At 43.5% G+C, this 24,900-nt stretch overlaps 1 protein-coding gene across 1 annotated transcript; it reads left to right on the forward strand.

The window, feature by feature from the left end:
- Positions 1-21,935: 21,935 nt before the first annotated feature.
- On the forward strand, positions 21,936-24,009 carry LOC147856003 (putative inorganic phosphate transporter 1-2). Its single transcript, XM_087329659.1, has one exon. It carries the CDS (start codon positions 22,020-22,022, stop codon positions 23,631-23,633), a length of 1,614 nt encoding a protein of 537 aa, XP_087185785.1. The 5' UTR covers positions 21,936-22,019; the 3' UTR covers positions 23,634-24,009.
- Positions 24,010-24,900: the final 891 nt, after the last annotated feature.

A 24,900-nucleotide genomic window follows, 5' to 3' on the forward strand; every position in this document is an offset into this window, starting at 1 on the left:
GAGTATCACGCGGTGTTTGCATGAATTGGCTAAGGAGACCGACCGGATAACTAAGATCGGGTTGTGTAATCGTGAGGTAGATGAGACTCCCGATAAGTTGCCGATACTAAGTCGGCTCACACGCTTTGGTGCCGGAGTTCACATCTAGTTTGAGATTGCGATCGAGTGGGGTTGCCGCGGATTTGCACTCAGCCATCCCGAACTTGTATAACAAGTTAAGGATGTAGTGCCGTTGAGAGATCATGATTCCGGTCGGATTCTGAATTACCTCGATGCCAAGGAAGTAATGCTCCTTCATGTCCGTCATCTCGAACTTGTCGGAAAGGAGGGATTTGACTTTATTGACTTCGACGAGATGCTCACCTCCAATGACTAGGTCATCCACATATAAAATGATGACGATCGGATTTGCAGAATCGCTTCGTATGTAGAGGGAGTTGTCCGATTTTGACATATGGAAGCCGATTTGATGAAGATATTGCGTTATCTTCGAATGCCAAGCACGAGGTGCTTGCTTGAGGCCGTAGAGTGGCTTCTTGAGTCGGCATACAACTTTCAGATGGGTGCTCGAGTTGAAGCCGGGTGGTTGGATCATGTACACCTCCTCTTCTAATTCGCCTTGTAGAAAGGCATTCTTGACGTCCATTTGATGGAGGTGCAACCCTTTCGCCGCGGCAATCGCAATTACGGTCCGCACCATCGTCATCTTTGCCACCGGGGCAAAGGTCTTTTCGTAGTTGACGCCATGCGTCTGAGCGTATCCTTTCGCTACGAGTAGAGCTTTGTAGCGGTTTACGGAGCCATCGACGTTATACTTCACCTTGTAGATCCATCTGCATCCGATCGCCTTTTTGTGTGGTGAGGTGGGAACGAGATCCCACGTCTCGTTCTTCCATAGTGCCTGCATCTCTTCGTTCATTGCTTCGATCCATCGTGGGTCCTTCGCGGCTTCCAAAAAGGTTTCCAGCTCTCGTACTGTCGCCACCTTCATCATAAAGGCGTAATGGTACACCATATAATCGTTGTAGTTGAATCGGCTTACGGGGTTCTTTTCACGAGTGGATCGGCGGAGCTTTTCATTTGCAGAGATGAGGGCTTTCTTAGCTCCAATTGGTACATCGAAGCCGCTGAACTCACTATCAAGTGAGTGAATCGATTCATCGTCGTCGAAGCGATCGTCTTCACATTCCGCCATTTTCACCTTACCTTTGTCCATCTTCGGGCTACGCCGTGATGTGCTTCGATCGCTCAAAGGCTCTTGTGGTCCGCTCAGTCGGGTCGTGATCGGACTTTCTTCGATCATGCGCGTAGGGCGATCTTCATCCTCGATCTCTTGTTCGGCAAATTCCGGGTCGAGCGGTATCGGAGGCGAAGTTGTCTCTGGTGTGTACCAGGATGCGGACTCGTCAAAAACGATATCTCGACTTACTCAAGATTTCCGAGTTGAGGGGTTGTAGCACTTGTACCCCTTTTGCTCCAATGAGTATCCTACGAGGATATATTTCTCCGACTTCGGGTCAAGCTTTTGACACTTCTCGTCGGGGATGTGCACGTACGCTATCGCGCCGAATATCCGGATGTGCGATAAGTCCGGCTTCTTTCCGAAGTATTTTTCGTGCGGAGTGACCTCGTGCACGCCGGATGTTGTGCACCGGTTCATTAGGTAGACGGCCGTATTTGCAGCTTCAGCCCAATATGACTTGGGCATATGCTTCTCGTTCATCATGGCCCGCGCTACTTTGAGGATGTGCCAATTTTTGCGCTCGGCTACTCCGTTTTGTTGCGGAGTGTGTCGGCAAGGGAATTCTCGCCGAATTCCTTCCTTTTGGAGATATGCCATGAAATCGTCCGAGAAGTACTCCTTGCCGCCATCCGATCGAAGGCATCGTACATGTCGGCCCATGGCTTTCTCGACTTCATTCTTGAAATTTTGGAAGTGTCCGAAGACTTCACTCTTTGCCGCATTGGATAGATCCAAGTGTGCCTAGAAAAGTCGTCGATGAAGAGCATGTAATATCGGCATCCGCCTAATGTCGTCGTTTGAGCCGGACCCCATACATCGGAATAAATTACGTCGAGTACGCCTTTGCTCATGTTCCGCTCCTTCGGAAATGGGTGTCGGTGTTGCTTGCCGAATTGGCACGCTTCACATACACATTCAATCTCCTTCTCTTTGAATGTCGAGAGTCCGATGACGACTCCTTTCGATTTCATTGCTTTGAGTTTGTTGAGATTGATGTGGCCGATTCGCTTATGCCATAGCTCTATATCGGAGTCGGCTTTCGTGCTTTTCGCGAACATGGCGGATTTCATCTCATGTGAATCGAGAATGAACATCCGGCCCTCTCTTCTTCCGCGTGCGATGATTCGGCCTTCTCTTTCGATGAAGCACCCTTCTTGATCGAATCGTACTTGCATCCCTTGCTCAACCATTTGGCCGACCGAGACCAAATTCTTCGTGATGGTGGGAACATGCAAGACATTTTTAATGTATGTTTTCTTACCTCTTTTGCCGAACGGGACATTGCCGATGTGCTGAATCGGGTGCGTAGTGTCATCTCCGGTTTCGACATAACCGGGTCGCTCCGGCTCTCGAAGTTCGAGAAACCATTCTTCCTCCATTAGAGTGCATGTAGAGCATGTGGCCTTCCGACTCATTGCTCCTTGTACGCACGTGGTTTTCTTCGACCAATAGCATTGATTGGAGCTCGAAGAAGGAGGGAGATTTCTCTCGTGCTAGAACGGCGGTTCGCATCGCGCCGAACCGTGGTGCGAGGCCGCCGAGGCATATTTGCACCATCTCATCATCATCGATACTTACACTTATTGAACCGAGCAAGTCGCAAAGCTCCTTAATCTTCAAGGTGTATGTCGTGATGGACATGTCCCTTTGTTGAATGTTGTTCAACTCTTGGCGGAGTTGTAGCTTCCTCACGGTCGTGTTGGCGGCGAAAATCTTTCGTAGATTTTCCCACGCTTCCTTCGGCGTCTTGGCTTCTCGAATGTAACCAAGCATGTGGTCGTGGACACATGTCGCCAAGCAATACATCACACGGCTTGCAGCTTGCTCCCATGTCACATATCCGGGAGCCGCTTCAGTGGGTCGGTCTTCATGCGCTCCTTTGATGTAGCTCCAATAGCCTTGTCCGACAAGGTATTGGTGCATCTTGTACTCCCAAGATGCGAAGTTGTTTCGATCCAACTTCTCGGTAGGGAGAGCGCTCCCCATTTGAGTATTCATTATGTCGATTCTTCTTCTTCTTCTTCTCTCTTCGAATGCGAGCTATGTAGCGAAGCTACGATAGCTATAAGCCGGTTCTTGGTCGTCGGCGTAGAGCACAACACACGATCATGATGAGGCGAATGGGCTAGATCGAGCTACCAAATCGCTCTGATACCATGTAAAGAATCAAGAGTTGGATTCTTGTGAAGCAGAAGAGATATGAGTTATGTGTGTATATGAGAGAGAGAGAGAGAGAGAGAGAGAGAGAGACAAGGAATACACAAGGTAAAAGTATATGGACAAAGGAGAAAGACTCAACTTATACAAGGTGGGAGGAGGGTGCTTTATGTAGTCACCCTCTCTCTTCATTAACTACAAGACTCATGGAGCATGGGGAATGTGAAAGCTCATAAGTTATGTGTCATAGAATATGATTCTATGACTCATACTAAATGCTAGAATACAAAGTGGTGACATAATGGTGACTCTTGACCGTTGGAGTGTCTCTTCACTCTCAAGGTGAGTTCACACACTAGACCAAGTTGAGCTTGATTCTCAACACATATCATGTATAATCGAGGGACACATCGGACGCATTCAATTGGCTATAGTCTTTGCTACTATCTTATTGATGTCGTTAAGCAAAGTTATTGGATGTCATTTGGCATATCGTGGTATTGCACACCCAGTGCACCAGAAAATTGCCGCAACCTGTCTAAGCCGATGGGTTTCGTGAAGATATCGGCCACTTGCCGATCCATTGGAACATGTAGCAGTTCCACTTCACGGAGAGAACGCGCTCTCGGATAAAATGATAGTGCACCTCGATGTGCTTAGTCTGGGCATGAAAGATGAGGTTCTTCGCCAACTTGATGTTGTTGAGGTTGTCGCAATAGATAATCATCGGATCAGACACCTCCACTTGCAGATCCTTCACGAGCCTCTTGAGCCATATGGCTTCGCATGTCATGATAGCCGATCCTCAGTACTCGGCCTCGGTGCACGAGAGTGCAACTGTCGTCTGTTTCTTACTACTACAGGCGACTGTGGCGCTCCCAAGTGAAAACGCATATCCAGATGTAGACCTACGCTCACCAGCATTTTCGGCCCAATCGGCATCCGTGTAGCCAACAAGTTGTCTGTCTACACCAGTCTGATACAACAAACCCTTGTCATTAGTGTTGCTAACGTACCTCAGTATTCGGTGCGCGCAGTGAGGGTGCTCCACGGTTGGATGCACCATAAATTGAATAATCAGTCTGCCTGGATAATTGAGGTCCAGTTGGATGATGGTTCGATAGATAAGGCTTCCGACGATTTGTTGGACCCTTTCTGGGTCACATGTCATTCCGGAGTCGGGGTGAAGCTTCACATCCCGGTTCAAAGGAGGCAAGACAGATTTGCATTCCGCCATACCGAATTTGAAGAGCATACTCAACACATAATGACACTGACTGGTCAGTATGCCTTTGGGGGTACGGATCACTTCAAACTTGAGGAATTAATGAAGGTCTCGTAAATCCTTCATCTCAAATGATGCTGCAAGCTGGGATTTCACACGGCCGATTTCGTCCAGGTCGGCGACGGCGATGACTAAATCATCAACATAAAGTAAAATACTAATCGACCTGTTCCGAACTTGCCAGATGAATAGAGACGAGTCTAATTTCGACAGAGAAAACCCCATCCGAAGTTATCTCTGTGTGATCTTTGCGTTCTAGGCATGTGGGGCTTGCTTGAGTCCGTAGAGGGACTTCTTCAATCGGCACACCGCGGATGTATTCACTCTAGACTGAAATCCGGGGGACTGAACCATATACACCTCCTCTTGAAGATCACCTTGCAGGAACGCATTCTTGACATCCATTTGATGTAGATGCCACCCCTTTGCCACTGCCACCGCAAGCAACACACGGACGGTCGTCATCTTCGCGACCGGCGCGAACGTCTCATCATAATTGATGTCGTGTTGTTGCGTGTAGGCCTTGGACACTAACCGGGTCTTTTACCTGTGGACGGATCCATCGGTATTGTATTTAACCTTGTATACCCACCGACAACCGATTGGCTTCACTCCTTTCGGTACATCCACTAAATCCCATGCCCCATTTTCCGTGAGTACGTGTATCTCTTCCTCTACCGCCGCTTCTACATCCTTTGCCACTTCTGCGTAGCTCTCAGGCTCACTCACTTCTGCCACTTTAGCCATGTACGCATAATGATGCGCCATCATATATTTGCTATATCCATACCTTTTTACGAGGTTCTTCTAGAGGGTGGATCGGCGTAACTTCTCGTTACCCGATTTGAGGGCCCTCTTGGCCGACTCGGAGATCGTCTCTGAAGGTCTGTCTTCATTCTTGTTGGAGTCATATTCGCTCCAATCCAACTCGTCTCTACCGGTGTGATATTCCGGCCTCTTCTTCTTCCTCTTTTCTATGTGCGTGAACCATCTCCTCAGTTCCTTACGCGGGGAGAGCATGGCCGAGTCTCCACTACTCGCTGGCTCGTCATCGGACTGGTCATTCCGACTCAGTTGCTCATGCGGCCCACTTAGCCGGAATGAGATCGGACTCTCATCTAGAGTAAACACGTTCGCGTTCACAAGTGGAAGGATCGTGCATTCCACTTGTAGAATCTTCTTGAAAATATCCAAATATACCCTCTCTACAAAAAGTCTTCTTCATCTATTGCCCGGATCGTTTCGAGCTCACTGGTCTCATCCACTAGAATTGGGTCAGACTCAGAGGTTAGAGTTGGTAGAGAGTACCATGATGTTGATTCATCGAACTCGACATCTCGGCTCACGTGAACTTGTTTTGTTCAGGGGCCATAGCACATACAACCCTTTTGCTCATGTGAGTGGCCGACAAGGATGCACTTCTCCGACTTTGGGTCCAGCTTTCCCCCCTTCTCATCCGGGACATGCACATAGGCAATGCTACCGAATATCTTAAGATGCCTTAAATTCGGCTTCCGCCCGAAATATAGCTCATGCGCTCACACCTTATCCCCGATCCGATTTTGAATGTAGACAGTCGTCAAGACTGCTTCGGCCCAGTAGAACTTGGGCATGCTCTTCTCTTCCAACATTGCTTGTACCGCCTCCACAATTGACCGGTTCTTCCTTTCGGTCACACCGTTTTGTTTAGGTGTGTATCAGCAACTGATTTCTCTCTAATTCCCATTTGTTGCAGGTAACTATTGAATTGGCCGGAAAAGTATTCTTTTCCGCCATCCAACCGTAGGCACTTGATCTTCCTCTCCGATTCCCGTTCTACAAGACTTTGCAAGTTCCGGAAACAACCGAAACCATCACTTTTCCTTTCGATTAGGTAGATCCATGTGTGCCGGTTGTAGTCGTTGATGAAGGAGACGAAGTATGGGCTCCCACCAAGACTAACGTTCTGTGTCGGTCCCCATACATCCGAATGTATTAGATCAAGCTTGTTATGGATCTGGTTTCTTTCGATGGGGAACGGAAGCCGGTGTTGCTTCCCGAGCTGGCAGGCTTTACATATTTGGTCCTTTCGGCCATTGAATTTCAGCAATCCAAAAACAACCTATTTCAATTGAAGGTTTTGAAGTCTCAAATAGTTGACGTGGCTGATCCGCAGGTCGATATCCGATTCGACCTTCTGTCCTTTTGCGAACATAGCGGTGCCCACGTCGTTGGTATCGAGGATAAACATCCTCCCGTGCTTGCGCCCTTGCGCAATTATTTGGCCTTCTTCCTTGATGAAGCACCCGAGATGCATACACCGCACCTGCATCCCTTGGTCGACGATTTGTCCGACTGACACTAGGTTCTTTGTGATTGTCAGAACATGTAGCACGTTCATAAGCTTCCCTTTCTTCCGACATGACTCAAGGGAACTTCTCCGACTTGCACTATTGGGTGAGGAGTGTCGTCTTTGGTCTCGACAACTCCCGATTGCTCCGGCTTTTCCAAAAAACGAGAACCACTCTTCATGGCTCGTCATGTGGTTTGATGCGCCAGAGTCAACGTACCACACTTCCTCTAATCCGGAACTAGTCTTCTTCATCGAGTTCACCTTGTGCTTCATCACAAAGGTTGGTCCTTTTCCAGTCTTACCGGTTCCAAATCCATCTAATCCTTCCGCGTAGTGCGAGCTTTGCTGGCTCCCTTGTCCGGCCTTGCCAGATCCAGATTTATCTGAATTGGTGCGCTTCTTCCAGCAATCACTTTCCCGGTGGCCTCTCTTGCCACAGTACCAGGATTCCGTGTTGATTTTCCCTTGCCAATTTCCGGCACCGCCTTGACTCCCCCTGCTAGTGGAGGGTCCGGAACTACTGTTGGCACTATCTCCGTGCCTCCGGTTTTGCTCTTGCCGGTCGCCGCTATTGCGTGCCGACCCACCTCGTCCTCCACGCCCACGGGGTCGATCCACCTCCGTGTACAACATCTGGAGTTCTGATTGAGTGGTCCTCTTGACACACTCCCGTGGTTTTCTTCGACCATGAGCATTGATTGCAGGTCGAAGAAGGATGGAGGCTTCTCCCGAGTGCAAATTGTTGTTTGAATTGGCCCATACCTTTGTGCTACACCACCAATCAGATCTGAACCATCTCATCCTCGTCCACCGTCACATTTATGGAACCGAGTGCGTCACAGATCTCCTTGATCTTGGTGGTGTAGTCGGTAACCGACATGTCCCGTTGCCGAATATTGTTGAGCTCTTGACGACACTGCAACTTCCGAGCCGTGGTACTTGCGGCAAAAATCTTCTAGAGATTTTCCCAGGCCTCCTTCGGTGACTTTGTATCTCTGATGTAACCAAGCACCTGGTCGTGCACACAGGACACGAGGCAATACAACACCTTGCTCGCTGCTTGCTCCCAAACCGGGAAGTCCTTGTGTGCCGAATCCGGCACTGCTTCATTTGCTCCTTCCATGTAGCTCCAATATTCGTGCCCCAACAGGTACTAGTGCATTTTATACGAGTAGGACTCATAGTTGCTCCGGTTGACCTTTTTTGTCGGAAGTGAGCCGCCATGCTTCTGTCCATACCTTCTCTTTTGGGTTTGATCTTTTTCCGGTGATTAGGGTTTGTCTTCAGGGGGAAAGCAGTAGGGGTTCTCAACCCTCGCGCTCTAATACCATGTCAAAGTTAATATGCGGAAGCTTTGACAAATCGGTTTATCCGGTCAGCAAATGAAAAACAGACAGAAGTTTAATGGAAGTTTAGGATACACGGGAGACAGAGAGAGCAGAAAGCATAAACTCAATTCAAAATAATAACACTATGTACATACAATGTGCTCAATGAGCCCTTTAATACAAGTCCTTACACAGACTGACAAAAATACTGACATGTACTTCAATGCAGATACGAGCAACTAACACTAACTCCCAAAAGTATGCCTATGTACTAGGCTAGATTCGTCGGCCTCTAACGGCCTACCGGTTCCAGTCTGGTCCGTCGCTCCGATCCGGGCTTTGGTTCCGGATACTAATCCGGTTCTTCATTCCAAACATCGATCCGGCTCTGGCTTATTAAGCCAATCCAGATCTGGTTGAGCTTGTCCGCTCAACACTTTGTGTGGGAATCGTCTCCTCGGTTCCTTATGCAGGGAGAGCATGGCCGATTCTTCGTTGCTCGCCAGCTCATCATCTTGTTGTTCCTTCCGACTCAACGCTTCATTCAGCCCACTCAACCGAAATGAGATCGGACTCTCATCTAGAGTACCAAATCCCTCTTCATCTTCTACCTCGATTGTTTCGGGCGCACTGGCCTCATCTTCCGGAATTAGCTCAGACTCTGGGGTCAGAGTCGGTAAAGAGTACCATGATGGTGACTCATGAGGGGGAACCGGAAAGCATCGAAGGAGTAAAGAAAGACAATCACATCCGCAAGCGGTTAAGTGCCATGCAGGATGAGATGGATTCCCTGCATGAGAACCGCACATATGAATTGACGGAGCTGTTGAAAGGAAAGAGGACACTCCGGAGGAAGTGGGTGTACAAGTTGAAACCGGGAGACGCCAAAAATCCACCAAGGTATAAAGCCCACCACATTGTGGTGAAGAGCTTCCAATAGAAGAATGGAGTGGATCTCAACGAGATTTTTGCACAGTAGTGAAGATGACATCCATCCGGACGGTGTTGGGCATGACGGCAAGCATGGATCTCGAAGTCAAACAATTGGATGTCAAGACTGCATTCTTTCACGGTGACCTTGAGGAGGAGATCTACATGCAGTAGCCGGAAGGATTCATCAAGAAAGGGAAGGAGAACCTGGTGTGCTGGTTGAAGAAGACCTTATACGGATTGAAGAAAGCTCCCCGGCAATGGTACTCGAAGTTCAACTCCTTTATGACCGACCAAGGATACCACAAGACGCAGGCCGACCGCTATGTGTTCGTGAAGATGTTCGACGGAGGAGACTTTCTAATACTCCTGTTGTATGTGGACAACATGTTGATCGTCGAACGGGATCATATCAAAATCGGGATACTAAAGAAGGCCTTGAGCAAGTCCTTCTCAATGAAAGATATGGTCCAGCGAGACAAATCTTTGGGATGCACATAGTCTGGGACTGGACGAAGAAGCTATTGTGGTTGTCACAAGAGAAGTACGTGACAAAGGTAGTCCAAAGATTCAGCATGGCGGATGCGAAGCCGGTCGGGTCCACACTTTCGGCAAACTGGAAGGTGTCCGGGAAACAAGGTTCGAAGACAAAGACGGAGAAAGCTAAGATGATGAAGGTACCTTATGCCTCAGCAGTCGGAAGCCTGATGTACGCAATGGTGTGTACCCGGTCAGACATCGGATATGCAATCGGAGTGGTCAACCGGTTCATGAGCAATCCAGGAAGAGAGCATTGGGCAGCTCTCAACTAGATACTCTGGTACCTGAAGGGCACCACGAGCATGTGCCTCCGATTCGGCTCAAGTAAACCCTTATTGGAAGGTTTTATAGATTCGGACATGTCGGTTTATGTAGATACCAGTTGTCATGAAGACATACATTTAGGCCTTACAAGGATTCGATGCCACGACGTCTTGGTCTACATGTTAGACCTTTAACCATTATAATAACATATATGATTATAGTTATAATAAATATATTATTAGTTATTACAATATATTTAGAGTATTCTAGAACATTCTAGGATATTCCATGATTATATTAAATATCATAAATATCTAAAATATTCTAGAACATTCTAGAATACTCCATAAGGACCTATAAATAGGTGTCCATTCATTCATCACAACTCATTTGGTTCAAAACTAGTCTTTAGCCCTTAGCCTACTCTTTGTAACCTTGTTTCCTCATAATATAATCTCATTTCCATTTCTTGTCTTCTCTCTCTCTCTCTCTCTCTCTCCCTCTCTCTCCTACTCACAAGTCTCGATAGTTTGAACCGAATATTCTTTTCTTCTTCTCCAATTTCTTCTTCTTCTTCTTCTCTTAAACTTATTTAAGCGAATCTAGCAAATCTCTCTCGCAACTATGGAGTCCGTCAGCAAGCAAGAATATATGCACGTTCTCTCCGAACTCGCTATGCGCGTTCTCTCCTAACAACCAAATTTGTGGCCCTGGAGCAAGAAAATCAAAGATTGCTAAGCGACCTACAACAAGTAAGTGTTGCGAAGGTACAACAATTTGAAGAGTTATCTCAACGGGTGCATCAATTGGAGGCTACTCTATTGCAACGACAATCGGTGGAAGTTCAAACTTCACAGAAAGAACCAAAGTTTAGTCTACCGGCCAAGTTTGATGGTACAAGGTCTCAATTTTGTGGATTTTTAAATAAGTTATGGCTTGTGATTAAATTGCATCCTAACCGTTACCCAACTTATGTTGCTCACGTTGGACTAGTTTGTACCTTGTTAACGGGTACTGCATTAACATAGTTTGCATCACTCCTAGAGAAGCACTCACCATTATTAGAAGATTTTGAAGGGTTTATTAATGAGTTACAAGCCAACTTTGGAGACATCAATAGTATGAGGACCGCAATAAACAAAATTCGGCGATTACGACAAGGAGATTGTCCTGCTTCCGCTTATGCTGTAGATTTACACCTTCTAGCATGTGATATTCCATGGGACGAGGCGGCATTAATGGAACAATTTCATCAAGTTCTACGCAATGATGTGAAGGATTTACTTCTTACCTTCCATGATGATCCGAACTCTCTTACTGAAGCAGTAAGACGGGCCGTGCGATGTGACAATCGCTTATTTGAGCGGCGTTTTGAGCGCCAACACATGTTACGCTTACGACCAACAGAAACATATGCTTCAATGGTCGCAACTCCACCCCAAGTATCAAAGTCAAGTTTGGTGGAAGGCCCTACTCCAATGGAAATCGAGACAACACAAAGTCGAGGACCATTATCAGATGTTGAAAAGCAACGACGGCGAGCGAATCATTTATGCCTCTATTGTGGTGGTCCAAAGCATATTGTTGTGAATTGTCCACATAAACCATGATGAAAAGTTAACCAAGTAAGTGCTCATGACAATCCCATCTCAATTTCTGCCCCGCCTTCTCGTAACCCAAGTAGGCCTAGTAGTCCCTGTCATAAAAATACATTTGATGTCTTGAGCCAATTAGATGATGTGTTAAAGGAGTAAGTTTGGCCAAAATCGGAGCCATTTGGTTGGACAGCCCTAAGCATATAACATTCGTCCCTAGTTGTGGTTCCATTTCATCCAATCGAGTTGGTCGAGTTTTCTCTACACAAGTTGAGCTTAACACATCTAGGTGCCATCGAGTCCCAGCTTCTCCCCTCTTAGACTCTGGAGCCAACTCTAGTTTCATGGATCGTGAGTTTATTGTAATGCATAATATTCAGTTTCATAAGCTCCCAAGCCTAGTGTCTATCGGAGTCATTGATGGACGCCCCATAGCATCAGGTGATATGGTTGAAGAGTCTGAACCAATTCGTGTAGTCCTAGGCAATTTGGCTAGTGTCATCTCATTCAACATCATTAGTAGTCTAGAGCACTCCCTAGTTCTTGTTCTTCCATGGTTTGAGCAACATAACCCAACTATTGATTGGAGAAAAAGAACCATTGAAGAAATCACAATACAGTCTGAGTCTCTTAAAACTCCAACAAAGGATATGACATTCCAAAAGATTTCGACAATCTCTATACATTAGCAACATGAGGAAGAACGGAAGGAAGACATGTTGGTGTTCATAGTTTTAACAACTCCCACATCGAGCTCACAAGAATCGGGGGTCCAACTACCAAAGAAATATATATAATTCTCCGATGTTTTTGATAAGGTGAAGGCCAATAGACTACCAGAGCATCGACCATATGATTGCCCGATTGATTTGTAGCCCGGAAAAAAGCCTCCATGGGGACCAATTTATAACCCTTCGCCCCCAGAGCTAGAGGTTCTTCAGGAATATATTGATGAGAACTTCGCGAATGGGTTTATCTAGCATTCAAGATCTCCTGCTGGCGCACCCATATTTTTCGTTAAGAAGAAAGATGGTTCACTTCGTTTGGTCATGGATTATCGAGGATTGAATAAAGTATCTATTTGAAACCGATATGCTCTACCATTGATTTCGAGCCTTCTTGAACACCTCAGTGGAGCTAAGTATTTCACAAAATTAGATCTTCAAGGTGCTTACAACCTTGTTCAAATTCGTCCTGGGGATGAATGGAAGACTGCTTTCTGTACTCGCTATGGCCATTTTGAGTATACAGTGATGCGATTTGGTCTCACGAATGCACCAATAGTTTTCCAACATATGACGAATGACATTTTTCGAGATTTCCTCGATATTTTCGTCATAGTTTACCTGGATGATATCTTGATCTACTCAAAAACTCAAGAGGATCATGATATACACGTTCGACAAGCTTTGCAACGGTTGTGTGATATATGGTCTCTATGCAAAATTGGAGAAGTGTAGTTTCGACCAGTGTCAAGTGGAATTTTTGGGGTACATAGTCTCTTCACATGGCATCTCTATGGATCCAGCAAAGATTCAAATAGTTTTGGATTGGCAAACACCACAGTCTGTGCGAGATGTACAATTTTTTGGGGGGTTCATAAACTTTTATCCAAGATCGTATCAACCCCTCACTCAACTGACACAAAAGAATCAACCATTTGTGTGGAGTATAATGCAAACTCTGCATTTGAAGGATTAAACCAAGCATTTACATCCGCACCAATTTTGATGCATGTTGATCCATTGAAGCCCTTCATACTCGAAGTTGATGCATCCAACTTCTCACTAGGAAGCATATTATCCCAGATTAGCAATGATGGCCAACTACACCCTATGGCTTTTCATCCACAGAAATTCGAAGCTACAGAAATCAACTATGAGATTCATGACAAAGAGCTTCTTGCCATTGTGGATTCTTTTCAACAATGGTGTCATTTTTTGGAGGGTTCATCTCAACAAATCATTGTCTATAATGATAAAAAAAACCTAACGTACTTCCAAAGTGCTCGAGTCTTGAGTTGTCGACAAGCTCATTGGGCACAGTTCTTAACTCGTTTTGATTTTGTAATTCTATATCGCCCTGGGATGCAACAAGGAAAATCAGATGCTTTATCTCGGCATTCGTATATGGAACTTCAACCAAGAGAGGCCGCATTTGAAAGTCAGAAGCAAATCCTCTTGGGTCCTGATCGTCTACAACTAATGGCATTTCATGTTATTGACACACCCAGGGATTGAAGTCTTTTGGACTCCATTTGGGGCATATTGAGACTGATGAATTCGCCCAAGACATTCTGAACCATATTATCCCACATCATCCTTCTTGTTCACAATCTCAAAATCCTCCTCAAGACTACAACCAATTCAGTTGGCATGATGGTTTGCTTTTTCGACAAAACCTCTTATATGTGCCTGATGGTCCTTCTCAACTCCAAGTCTTTCAACAATTTCATGACACACCAATGGCTGGACATTTCGGCATCCACAAGACTTTGGCATTAATTTCTCGAAGGTATTGGTGGCTACGACTTCGCCATTTTGTTACGGATTATGTTCGTAGTTGTGGTACATGTTGTTGATCCAAAAAACCTCGACATCATCCATATGGCTTATTACAGCCAATGCCTATTCCTGAGAGTCCATGGAAATCTATTTCATTGGACTTCATTACAGATCTACCACCTTCCAAGGGTTTTGATTCTATTCTCATGGTAGTAGATCGTTTTACCAAGATGGCACATTTTCTTCCCTGCACAAAGGCCACTACAAGCCAAGAGACAGCCGAGTTACTCATGCGAGAGGTGTTTCGGCATCATGGTCTTCCCGATGATATTATTCGTGATCAAGGTCCCCAGTTCATCTCAAAATTTTGGCAGCACATGTTCAAACTCTTACATACTGCTTGCAAACTCTCTTCCAGCTACCATCTAGAAACTAACGAGCAGAGTGAGCGCACCAACCAAACAATAGAACAATATCTTCGTTGTTTTGTCAACTATCAACAAGATGATTGGGTTGATCTATTACATTTGGCAGAATTTTATTACAACAACTCAGAACATTCTTCTACTAGATATTCCCCATTTTTTGCAAACATTGGGTACCATCCTCGTTGGACTATGCTTGAACATCCCGAAGTCCTGACAAACCTGACTGTTGAAGATCGGCTCACCCGACTCCAAGAAGTTCAAGATATCCTTTTGCACCATTTATGTGATGCTCAAACACTCAAAAGAAGGTTGTTGAACGTCATCAACGTGATTCATCAACTATGTTTCAAGTGGGAGATCGAGTATGGCTTTTACAAGGTCACATTAAAACAACCCAACCTTGCTGCAAATTGGATTATCAACGTTTTGGCCCATATGTGATATCTGGTAAGATCAATGATGTGGCATTTCACCTTGATCTTCCCCCTCATATGCATCTTCACCTGGTCTTCCATGTTTCACTTTTGGAGCCCTACACAACCAACTCTATTTCAGGTCGTCTTACATCTCCCCCACCTCCAATCGAAGTTTTGGATGGCTCCGAATATGAAGTTGCTGTCATTCTCGACTCCAAGATCATTCGCAACAAATTGTATTATTTGGTTGACTGGTTAGGTTATACACCTAATGATCGAACATGGGACCCTCTTGAGAATCTTGCTAATGCCTCCGAAATGGTTGTTGCGTTTCACAACAAATATCCGCATAAGATAAGTCTGAAATCTTGTCTTCTGACTCGTGGAACTCGTCGTCGAAAAGGGGGGATAATGTCATGAAGACATACATTTAGGCCTTACAAGGATTCGAGCCCATGAAGTCTTGGTCTATATGTTAGACCTTCAACCATTATAATAACATATATGATGTATAGTTATAATAAATATATTATTAGTTATTACAAGATATTTAGAGTATTCCAGAACATTCTAAGATATTCCATGATTATATTAACTATCATAAATATCTAAAATATTCTAGAACATTCTAGAATACTCCATAAGGACCTATAAATAGGTGTCTATTCATTCATCACAACTCATTCGGTTCAACACCAGTCTTTAGCCCTTAGCCTACTCTTTGTAACCTTGCTTCCTCATAATATAATCTCATTTCCATTTCTTGTCTTCTCTCCTCTCTCTCTCTCTCTCTCTCTCTCTCTCTCTCTCTCTCTCTCTCTCTCTCATGAGTCTCGACACCATCCGGTCCATGTCCGGATACATTATGACCTATTCAGGGGGAGCCGTATCGTGGCAGTCAAGGTTGCAGAGCACATTCGACAACGGAAGCGGAGCACATGGCAGCTGTAGAAGGTGGCAAGAAAGTAATTTGGATGAAGGACTTCATCGGAGAGCTAAGGATCCGACTGGAGGTATTCCGTCTCTACAGCGAGAGTCAAAGTGTCATCCACCTTGCAAAGAACGCGGCCTACCACTCCATGATCAAGCACATCCGGAGGAGATATCACTGGTTACAGGAGAAGGTAGAAGACAAAGACTTTTCACTGATGAAGATCCACACAGAGGAGAACGGGTCGGACATGCTGACCAACGCGTTGTAGGTTGAGAAGCTAGATGGATGTCGGAGACAGATCGGATTGACAAGACATTCCATGCCAAAGTGAAGGGGGAGTTTGTTGGGAAAACGGGTCCCTCCGGATGGGATTGGATGAGCCAAATCAGATGGATTCGATGTGAGCCAGAAGTAGGGACATATTAGTAAATATGTTCCGATGCGCTTGTTGAGGCCATACTTGTAAATAGCCCAAAAGTTATATGAGTATAAATAACTAGGGCAAAACTTATTGTGTGTGGTTGTAAGTTAGTTATTGAGTTGTTACCACTGTAAAGTGTGTGTGTGTGTGTGTGTGTGTGTGTGTGTGTGTGTGTGTGTGAGAGAGAGAGAGATACATAAAGCTCAGATGGATGTGGCTCAGTTGGTAAGGTTGCCCAATGGAGACCAAGTGGTCATGGGTTCAACCCCTACATTCCACAATGGCATCTAGTGAATTAAGAGATATATACGAAGTAATCTATAATAGAGAGGTGCGGAAGTTGGGTTTCGAACCCACAACGCAGTGCTTGTAGTGCTAACAAATTACCACTAGGGTAAGATAATTATGAGAAAAAAAAGAGATACATAAAGCTTTTCTGTTGTAACCGTCGTTTGGCATAGACAGAGCTCGAGGTCGTTGCCTCCGAGTCTCGCATTGTAGTACCTCTCCCTTATAATGATTCTGTTCGGAGTCAATGGACTCCCGTCGTTTTGCCTCTTGAGGTTTTCCACATAACATACTATGTCGTCTCATTCCTGTGGAAGTGCATTAATCCCTATTATTTCTTATTCTGTTTCTTCCATTGTGTGTTTGGAACTCGATTGTGGCCAGGAACGATTCCTCTCAAGTTGAAACATGCATTGCTTTCTTCTGAAGTTCATTGTTCTCAATTGGTAATTATTGGTATATTTGAGCAAGTTGTCTATGTTCTATAATCACATTGCCTCATAACACATTACACTCTAGAATAAAGAACAAAAATAGAACTTCATTGTAAATCTGCGAATTAGATAGCATGATTGTGGTTTACATTGTCATCAACGTAGCATAGAATAGTAGAAGAGTAGACGCAAGAAAACATGAGATGGCTACTAAAAAATAAAGAAATTACATTGAATTTATGATGTTTACACTACAACAAAGGGTGTGGTAGAATTGGCCAAAGTTGCTAGGCAGATACACAATTGGAATTTAATTGAAATGCTAGACTAATGTTATAAATCTCCTTTATGAATTTGGCATATTGCACATGAGACAATTCTAAAATATTATAGATGCAACCATTACTTCGGTGCCCATTGATGATGTGTGATAGTTTGAAAACATTCTAGATGCAACCATTACTTCTGTGCACATTGATGATGTGCAATAGTTTGTGAAAATTCTAGATGTAACAAGTACTTCACTCCCATTGATGATGTGCAATAGTTTGAGAACATTCTAGATGCAACCATTATTTCATTGCCCATTGATGATGTGCAATAGTTTGAGATCATTCTTGATTTAGTTGCCATTTTGTTGCTAGTTGCATGTGGGTTATTTATGAAAGACAAATAGTGACAAAATACAATTGATATTTGTATTGCCGTAAAAAAATGCACATCCTTGGGTCGATTCCTCTTGCATACTCATACTCCCATACCCAACCTCCCTAATTCTCAAATAACTTTGCATAGTTGTTGCAATCATTTAACTTGAGTTATAAGGTAGTATTAATGGCGTTGAAAACTCTAGCTCAAGGCGATGAATAACTTTTTCCCCAACAAATCAAAAAACCAATTATCTTCAACACTTACCGATTTTTGGAATAAAAGGTTCAAACCTCAAAGGCATGTCCCACTTTATCTTGATAGTGTGATACTCCAAGATAAAAAGCTTTACTAAATCTCTTAAGAAAAATTTGAAGGCTATTAGTTTCATTTAAGTTAGGCAAGTTCACAAAAGTTTAAAATTAGGATACTTGAATCTAGTCCTATTGTTTCTTTCATAACTTAAATTTTTCTACTGTGCAGCTTAGCTAACGTAAAAAACACGTGTAATTTTAAAGCTTATCTTCTTAACTAGCTCCTAGATTCTGTAAAGTTGGTCCTAATATGTAACATGTATGTAAATTGTATTATTCCAATGTATATTAATAGTGTCTCGTAATTGTTAGATTCAAAACCTTTATATTCTCATTAGCACTACTTTAAGCACATGGGTGACTAGTTAGTGTGAACTTCATAGGCTCACCACAAAACATTTCAATACATAGATTGGTCCAATTGAACTCCTTATAATCTACCCATATATCATCAATACAAGATCAAAACCAGAGTATTATGAAATTGAATGTATATTTTACTTAACATTTTAGTCTAAAAGATGAGTATAATATATTCCACTCTAGTATTTGTTGTTGTGTAAGGTTACATTTTAGTGAAAATGAGATCTTTGGTTTGCTTCCTTGTTTGAGAAGCAATAAAAAATGTGAGGATTCGTTCTTTTCAATTTATAGAAATTTAAATCCATGTTTTCGTTCTATGAGAATTTGCTCCCAAATGCTTAGATATTCTAATAGAATTCCGTGAATACTAGGATATTCTAATTTTTGACAAACACTTCAAGATTGTATGAGAACTTCTATTTATCTTTTATTGAGTGTGTAGTAGATTATGTTACAGAAACACATGTTCAACAACAAAGCATGAATGTTTGGGAAACATTCATCTTCATTGTTACACCTCAATATTCCATTTGACTTAATATTTGTTAATTGTGTGGTAGCCTCATAGGTGAGCATCACTGGCAAACATTTCGGCAAAACTAAAATAATATGAACCAAATCGTAAGAATCATTGTGGTCGAATGTTTGCTTTCAATGACACGTAACACAAGCACAACTCATTACAAAACTTGCCTTCAAAAAACACATTGTAGTCTGTGACACGAATAACAAATCTATTTAATGTGAACGTAGTGCTTTACATAGTTAAATCCACATACATTGACTGCTATTATGAAAACATTTAATGGCCTCACAATATATGAAGAATACGTATAGAAGTAAACGTGTTAATTCACAAGGATACGAGGGGAAAGGGTTTGTCGGAAAGGAAACACTCCTACATTACGCTTTATATTATATAGAAATCGTATGCAAATGATTTGACGCACAATCTCACGCATATTATTTGATGCACAAAATGGTTCCGTAGACACTGCAAAAAAGTTTTAGGCACATTATGCAAAATCTTGGACAGTTCTATTGTCTACCATTCTTTTGTTGCATCAATAGTGGAAGTACCTTAACAAATCAACTACGCATTCTTAGTACCACTTTGCTTTGTAAATAAAGTAAGGTTTTTGCTTTTCCCTCAATCAAGTAGCCACATATGAATATGATAGTGATGACGTCATATGTTTTAGGAGAACGATCAAACGAACAAGCTTATGGAAGTGAGTATATTTATAAATGTCGTTCAGAAAAGTATATTTATTGGCGGTAGTGCGTGGGCAATATGATAATATGTCGGGCTCTTCGGAGGTTGTTCTTAAGAAAAGGAAAAAATTACTGCAATTATAGAGTAAGTTGCCTCTATTCACGGTCTCCTCTCAAGGACCAATCTGGAAATATCATCACCCTTGGCCCTTGCCTTGATCATCCTTTTTGTATATAACACTCTCTAATTGTACATTTTGTAGTTTTCCAACGTTTTTTCTTAATACTAATGAAGGAAATCTTTTTGGAAAACAGAAAAAGTGCCTCTTCCTTTTGTGTGGGTCGAATTCATTGATAAGGAACAAAGGTTACATTATGGGAATTAGTCAAAAATAAACAACATCGGTTCTAGCTTTGAAATGGCTTGGCAAGTTGTGTTTTGATGACATTAACCATCCATGAGAAACATATATCCTAATTAACAAGGCTTTATTCCGAAGGTGTTCACATTTGCATTAGTATTGCAATTATAGAGGATGAAGGACAACTTTGGTTCTTGAACTACTTCTCTAATAGTTTTAGAAGATGATCTATGCCAAGGCAAGGGTGTGGCTAAATCGATTTAATGGTGGGAGATAAAGACTCATCTTTAGGGAGCTTACGAAATAAATGAATTATAAGGTGGATGCATACGCTCACCCCCTAATATATTGCTATCTATCCCCAAGATCTAGTTTTGGTCCTGTTTTCTTAATGACTCGACTTATTTTATGACAGAAGCAGAATGTGTTCTATGTTTCATTTCGGTCAAGTGGGTCAGGCACAACCTATGATCCCGTCGCTGTAGTAGTTTGATAAGAAGTTTTATATTTCGCAGCAGTTTCGGCCCCGAACCTTTACATTCCCATGGTTCCGCGTGTTACACTCAATGATTGTATACTTGCTGCGGACAGGGCAATCGGGAAGTGCAATATACATATCGGGTATCACGGGTCGTGTTTCTGGGCCTTTCCAAGATGGTCAGGAGTCTGGACTTGATTTACTGTTAGGGCCGAGATGTCCGGCCGGGCGGGCCACTGGATCCCTGTGTGGGGACGGACGGGTACAAGTCACCACCATACGACCGACCCCCAACAAATCACATTTACATATTATGCGTGTCGGGCAGCTTAGCTTTTTTCCCTTCTCTCTCTCTCTCTCTCAGATCTCTGAAAAGCATTTTGCGTTTCTACGTGGCTATATTTAGCCATACATACATACAAGTTTACAACCAACGATACATTCATTCAATCATCTAAAAAGCAGAAAGCAGGGGGCGACGGAAACACTAGTAACAGCAGAGAAAAAACAGAGGAAAAACACCCACCAAAACCTCCCATCCTTCTTCTTCTGCTTCATCCTGGTATGTATGTGCTCCTTCTTCCTTTCTCTGTCTCTCTGTCTCTCTGTATGTCTCACAAAATCTCGCATGAATTACAATATACCAACAAATTCTGTCTTCCTCTGTGCTTTCCATATATATATGTATGTATGTATGTATGTATGTATGTATGTATGTATGTAATGTAATGTCTTTCATGTCGATCTGCATGTGAACGAAATGTTGCATTGACCTCTGCATCGATTCGATTGTGGCAAATGAATGAATAGTACATATGATCCACGACCTGTCTGCATTTTTCGCTGTATTCATTCTTCGTGTCTTCTTCGCATCAATGCATGTGAAATCTTTCGTCTTCATCGTTTAAATATCTTGGAAACTCATCATCATCATCATCATCATCATCTTGGAAACTCAGAAGCTATTCCTGCGTTTTCTTCTGAATCTTGGAATCCTGTCTATTCTTGATTAATCACGCGTCGCATGTGCAAAACTGTCTGTCTCTCTGTCTTTCTTTTGATTTTGATGTGATCCTTTTCATGTGCAGCATTTTCCTTGCATGTTTTCCCCCTTCTTTGAACTCGACATCTCCTCGTTTCTGTAAAATTTTCCTACCTCGTCTTCTTGTTTCTTCCTTAAATGCTACTTTACCCTTGACCGAATATTACACAGAAAAACTCTTCCAGAAGGACAGATTATTTTCGCTTCTTGAGCTCAATCTTCAATATTGAACCTTTTTAATCGACGTTTGCCTTTCCAGGGGAAACCAAAGGGTATAATAAGAAAAAGAACTGTTATTTTATGCTTTGAAGTGATGGAATGAATGTAGATTACTTGCACAGATAGAATCATGAGCTCATGTATTTGATTCATATATTGATTTGGCTGGATATGTAACCACATCAGGGAGGGATGACAGGAGCACATTTAGAAGTGTTGACGGCACTCGACAAGGCGAAGACGCAATGGTATCATTTCACTGCGATTGTCGTGGCCGGGATGGGTTTCTTCACCGATGCGTACGACCTCTTCTGCATCTCCACCGTCACGAAGCTTCTAGGACGCCTCTATTACTATGACCCTTCTTCTACCCATGAACCTGGTATCCTCCCCGCGAATGTGTCGGCCGCTGTGAATGGTGTGGCCTTCTGCGGAACTCTGTGTGGACAACTCTTCTTTGGATGGCTAGGAGACAAACTTGGACGGAAGAAAGCATACGGTGCGACCCTCATGTGCATGGTCATTAGCTCCATAGCTTGCGGGCTTTCGTTCGGCACAACCGCAAAGTCGGTGATGACAAGCCTTTGCTTCTTCCGGTTCTGGCTCGGTTTCGGCATCGGCGGAGATTACCCGTTGTCAGCAACGATCATGTCGGAGTATGCGAATAAGCGGACGAGGGGTGCCTTCATCGCGGCAGTGTTTGCGATGCAAGGATTTGGGATACTGGGTGGGGCGGCAGTAGCTATCATCGTATCGGCCGCGTTCGACCATGCATACCCTGCCGCGACCTTCGCCATTGATCCTGTCGGTTCCACCCCTCCTCAAGCCGATTTTGTGTGGAGGATTATCTTCATGATGGGGGCACTTCCTGCTGCCCTCACATACTATTGGAGGATGAAGATGCCCGAGACTGCTCGCTACACTGCTTTGGTCGCCGGCAATGTAAAGCAAGCCACAGCCGACATGGCACGCGTGCTCGAAATGGATGCCATATCTCCTCCTGAACATGTTAGTGAACACCACAAGATCAACATAGAGAAAGTGAAGACGAAGAAGGTGGGTCTTTCTTCTACTACTGGTAATGAACCCTACGGATTGCTCACCAAAAGGTTCTTGAGAAAGCATGGGTGTCATCTCTTGGGGACCACCACGACTTGGTTCCTCCTGGATGTAGCATTTTATAGCCAGAATCTCTTCCAGAAGGATGTATTTTCCGCTGTGGGCTGGCTTCCCGCACCCAAGCGAATGAGCGCGTTGGAAGAAGTATACAAAATCTCGAGGGCTCAAGCTTTGATTGCGTTGTGCTCGACCGTTCCTGGGTATTGGTTCACGGTGCTTCTGATAGACCGAATCGGGAGGTTCACCATCCAACTCATGGGTTTCTTCATGATGACGGCATTCATGTTCGGGCTCGCAATCCCATACGACTATTGGCGTGGCACGGAATGCGGTTCGGGGTTTTGCAATGGACATCACATCGTGTTCATCGTGCTTTATGCATGCACCTTCTTCTTCGCAAACTTCGGCCCCAACAGCACAACCTTCATAGTTCCGGCGGAGGTCTTTCCAGCAAGGCTGCGGTCGACGTGTCATGGTATCTCGGCGGCGGCGGGGAAAGCTGGGGCCATTGTTGGCGCGTTTGGCTTCTTGTACGTGGCGCAAAACCCGACACAAGGGAAGCAGGAGCCTGGCTACCCCACTGGTCTTGGAATTCGAACCGCCTTGATCATGTTGGCTTGTTGCAATGCCTTGGGCTTCTTTTTTACGTTTCTGGTTCCCGAGACCAATGGCAGATCCTTAGAGGACATCACCGGAGAAAATGGCGGAGATGATAATGTCGATGAGGGATTAGAGTCAAGCACGAATGGTGTATTGTCTAGAGAGGAATTTTAATGTGAACTTAGATGGAATTGTCGAATGCGCGACTGTGAACCGACCCGACCTCAATGTTGTGCAGTTGGGATGTGTGTTTTTTTTTTTCTCTAGACTCTCATTTTGGCAAGCAATTGTTGTATTAAAAAATAAAAAAACCTTTAAAGAAAAAGAAAGAAAACAGAAAGACAGACCAAAACTCTGCTCATTATTGAGAATAAAAAGCTGTAGCTTAGTGCTTTAGTGAGAGGTCTTCTTGGAGTTTAGAACAAGGCCATTTTGTTTTCAGAGGTTTAAGAATGCAATTATAAGAGGTTTAAGACCATATTGTAATAGAAAGAGGGGCATGAATAAGAGAGATTTTTACAGATCATTTTGGCACTGTAATACTTTGTTTGCTATTTTTTTTTAGTTTCTATGATATAACTCATCTGAAAGCTCAAATGAAACCTAGCACTTATTGACCAATTTCTTTTATTACAAAATGCTAGTAGTCTTTTGTGATTTGTTTGAGAGCTTGTGTGGACTTCTTAATGAAGAGGTTCGATCAATTATGTGGAATTCAATGTCATGCTGAGAATAACATGTAAACGAGAATTTAATCTCTTTTATCTCTTCCCTTCCATCACTCCTAAAGTTTTTGAAAGCGTTCATAAACTAAGTGAAATCACAACATTACATTGAAGAGGTATGTAAATGGGGAACTCAAATTTTAGGAACATTGTCGGGAGTTTTTTAAGGTCATTAATCGCCTTTTAAAACCCATTTGTGATACTTACTTAATGTGTGCGTTTACGCCCATTTGAATGTCTATATATGTTGCACCATGTAGAAAACAAACTAAGTTGATAAGCTAAGAAATCAACTTGGCTCTCTCTCTCTCTCTCTCTCTCTCTCTCTTGTGTGCCGTGTTGGAGTCAACATTGTGTATTACTAAGCCAGCTAATCTTTCTGAGCAAGTAAGGGTAAGCCATGTGGAAACTTTACTATTTTCCTAGTAACTCACAATAAGTATTTTCAGTTATTAGGACTTCATTTTGGCATAACATCTTTTCAAAGTGGTATAACTTTGAATTGTGCATCTTTAAATATACTCTAGGTTTTAAGTTGGTTTAAGGTACAACCAGATCCGAACCTTGTGATTGTAAGACTTGCTTCAATAAATCATGGTTTCATTGGTGGAAAATGGTTTGCATTTTCCAGGTCTAAAGAAGGCGGTACTTTATTTTTAGTTTTAAATTGTTTGAAAGTAAGATGGAAGTCATTAGTTAGAGTAATGAGAGGTGCC

This window comes from Azolla caroliniana, unplaced genomic scaffold, assembly GCF_043228905.1.
Source record: "Azolla caroliniana isolate FFs.n. ecotype wild unplaced genomic scaffold, voAzoCaro1.0.p SCAF_13, whole genome shotgun sequence".
Taxonomy (NCBI): domain Eukaryota; kingdom Viridiplantae; phylum Streptophyta; class Polypodiopsida; order Salviniales; family Salviniaceae; genus Azolla; species Azolla caroliniana.

What these genes read in the sequence shown, in the direction of transcription:
- LOC147856003 (XM_087329659.1), top strand. Translation starts at nt 22,020, where the DNA reads ATGGGTTTCTTCACCGATGCGTACGACCTCTTCTGCATCTCCACCGTC.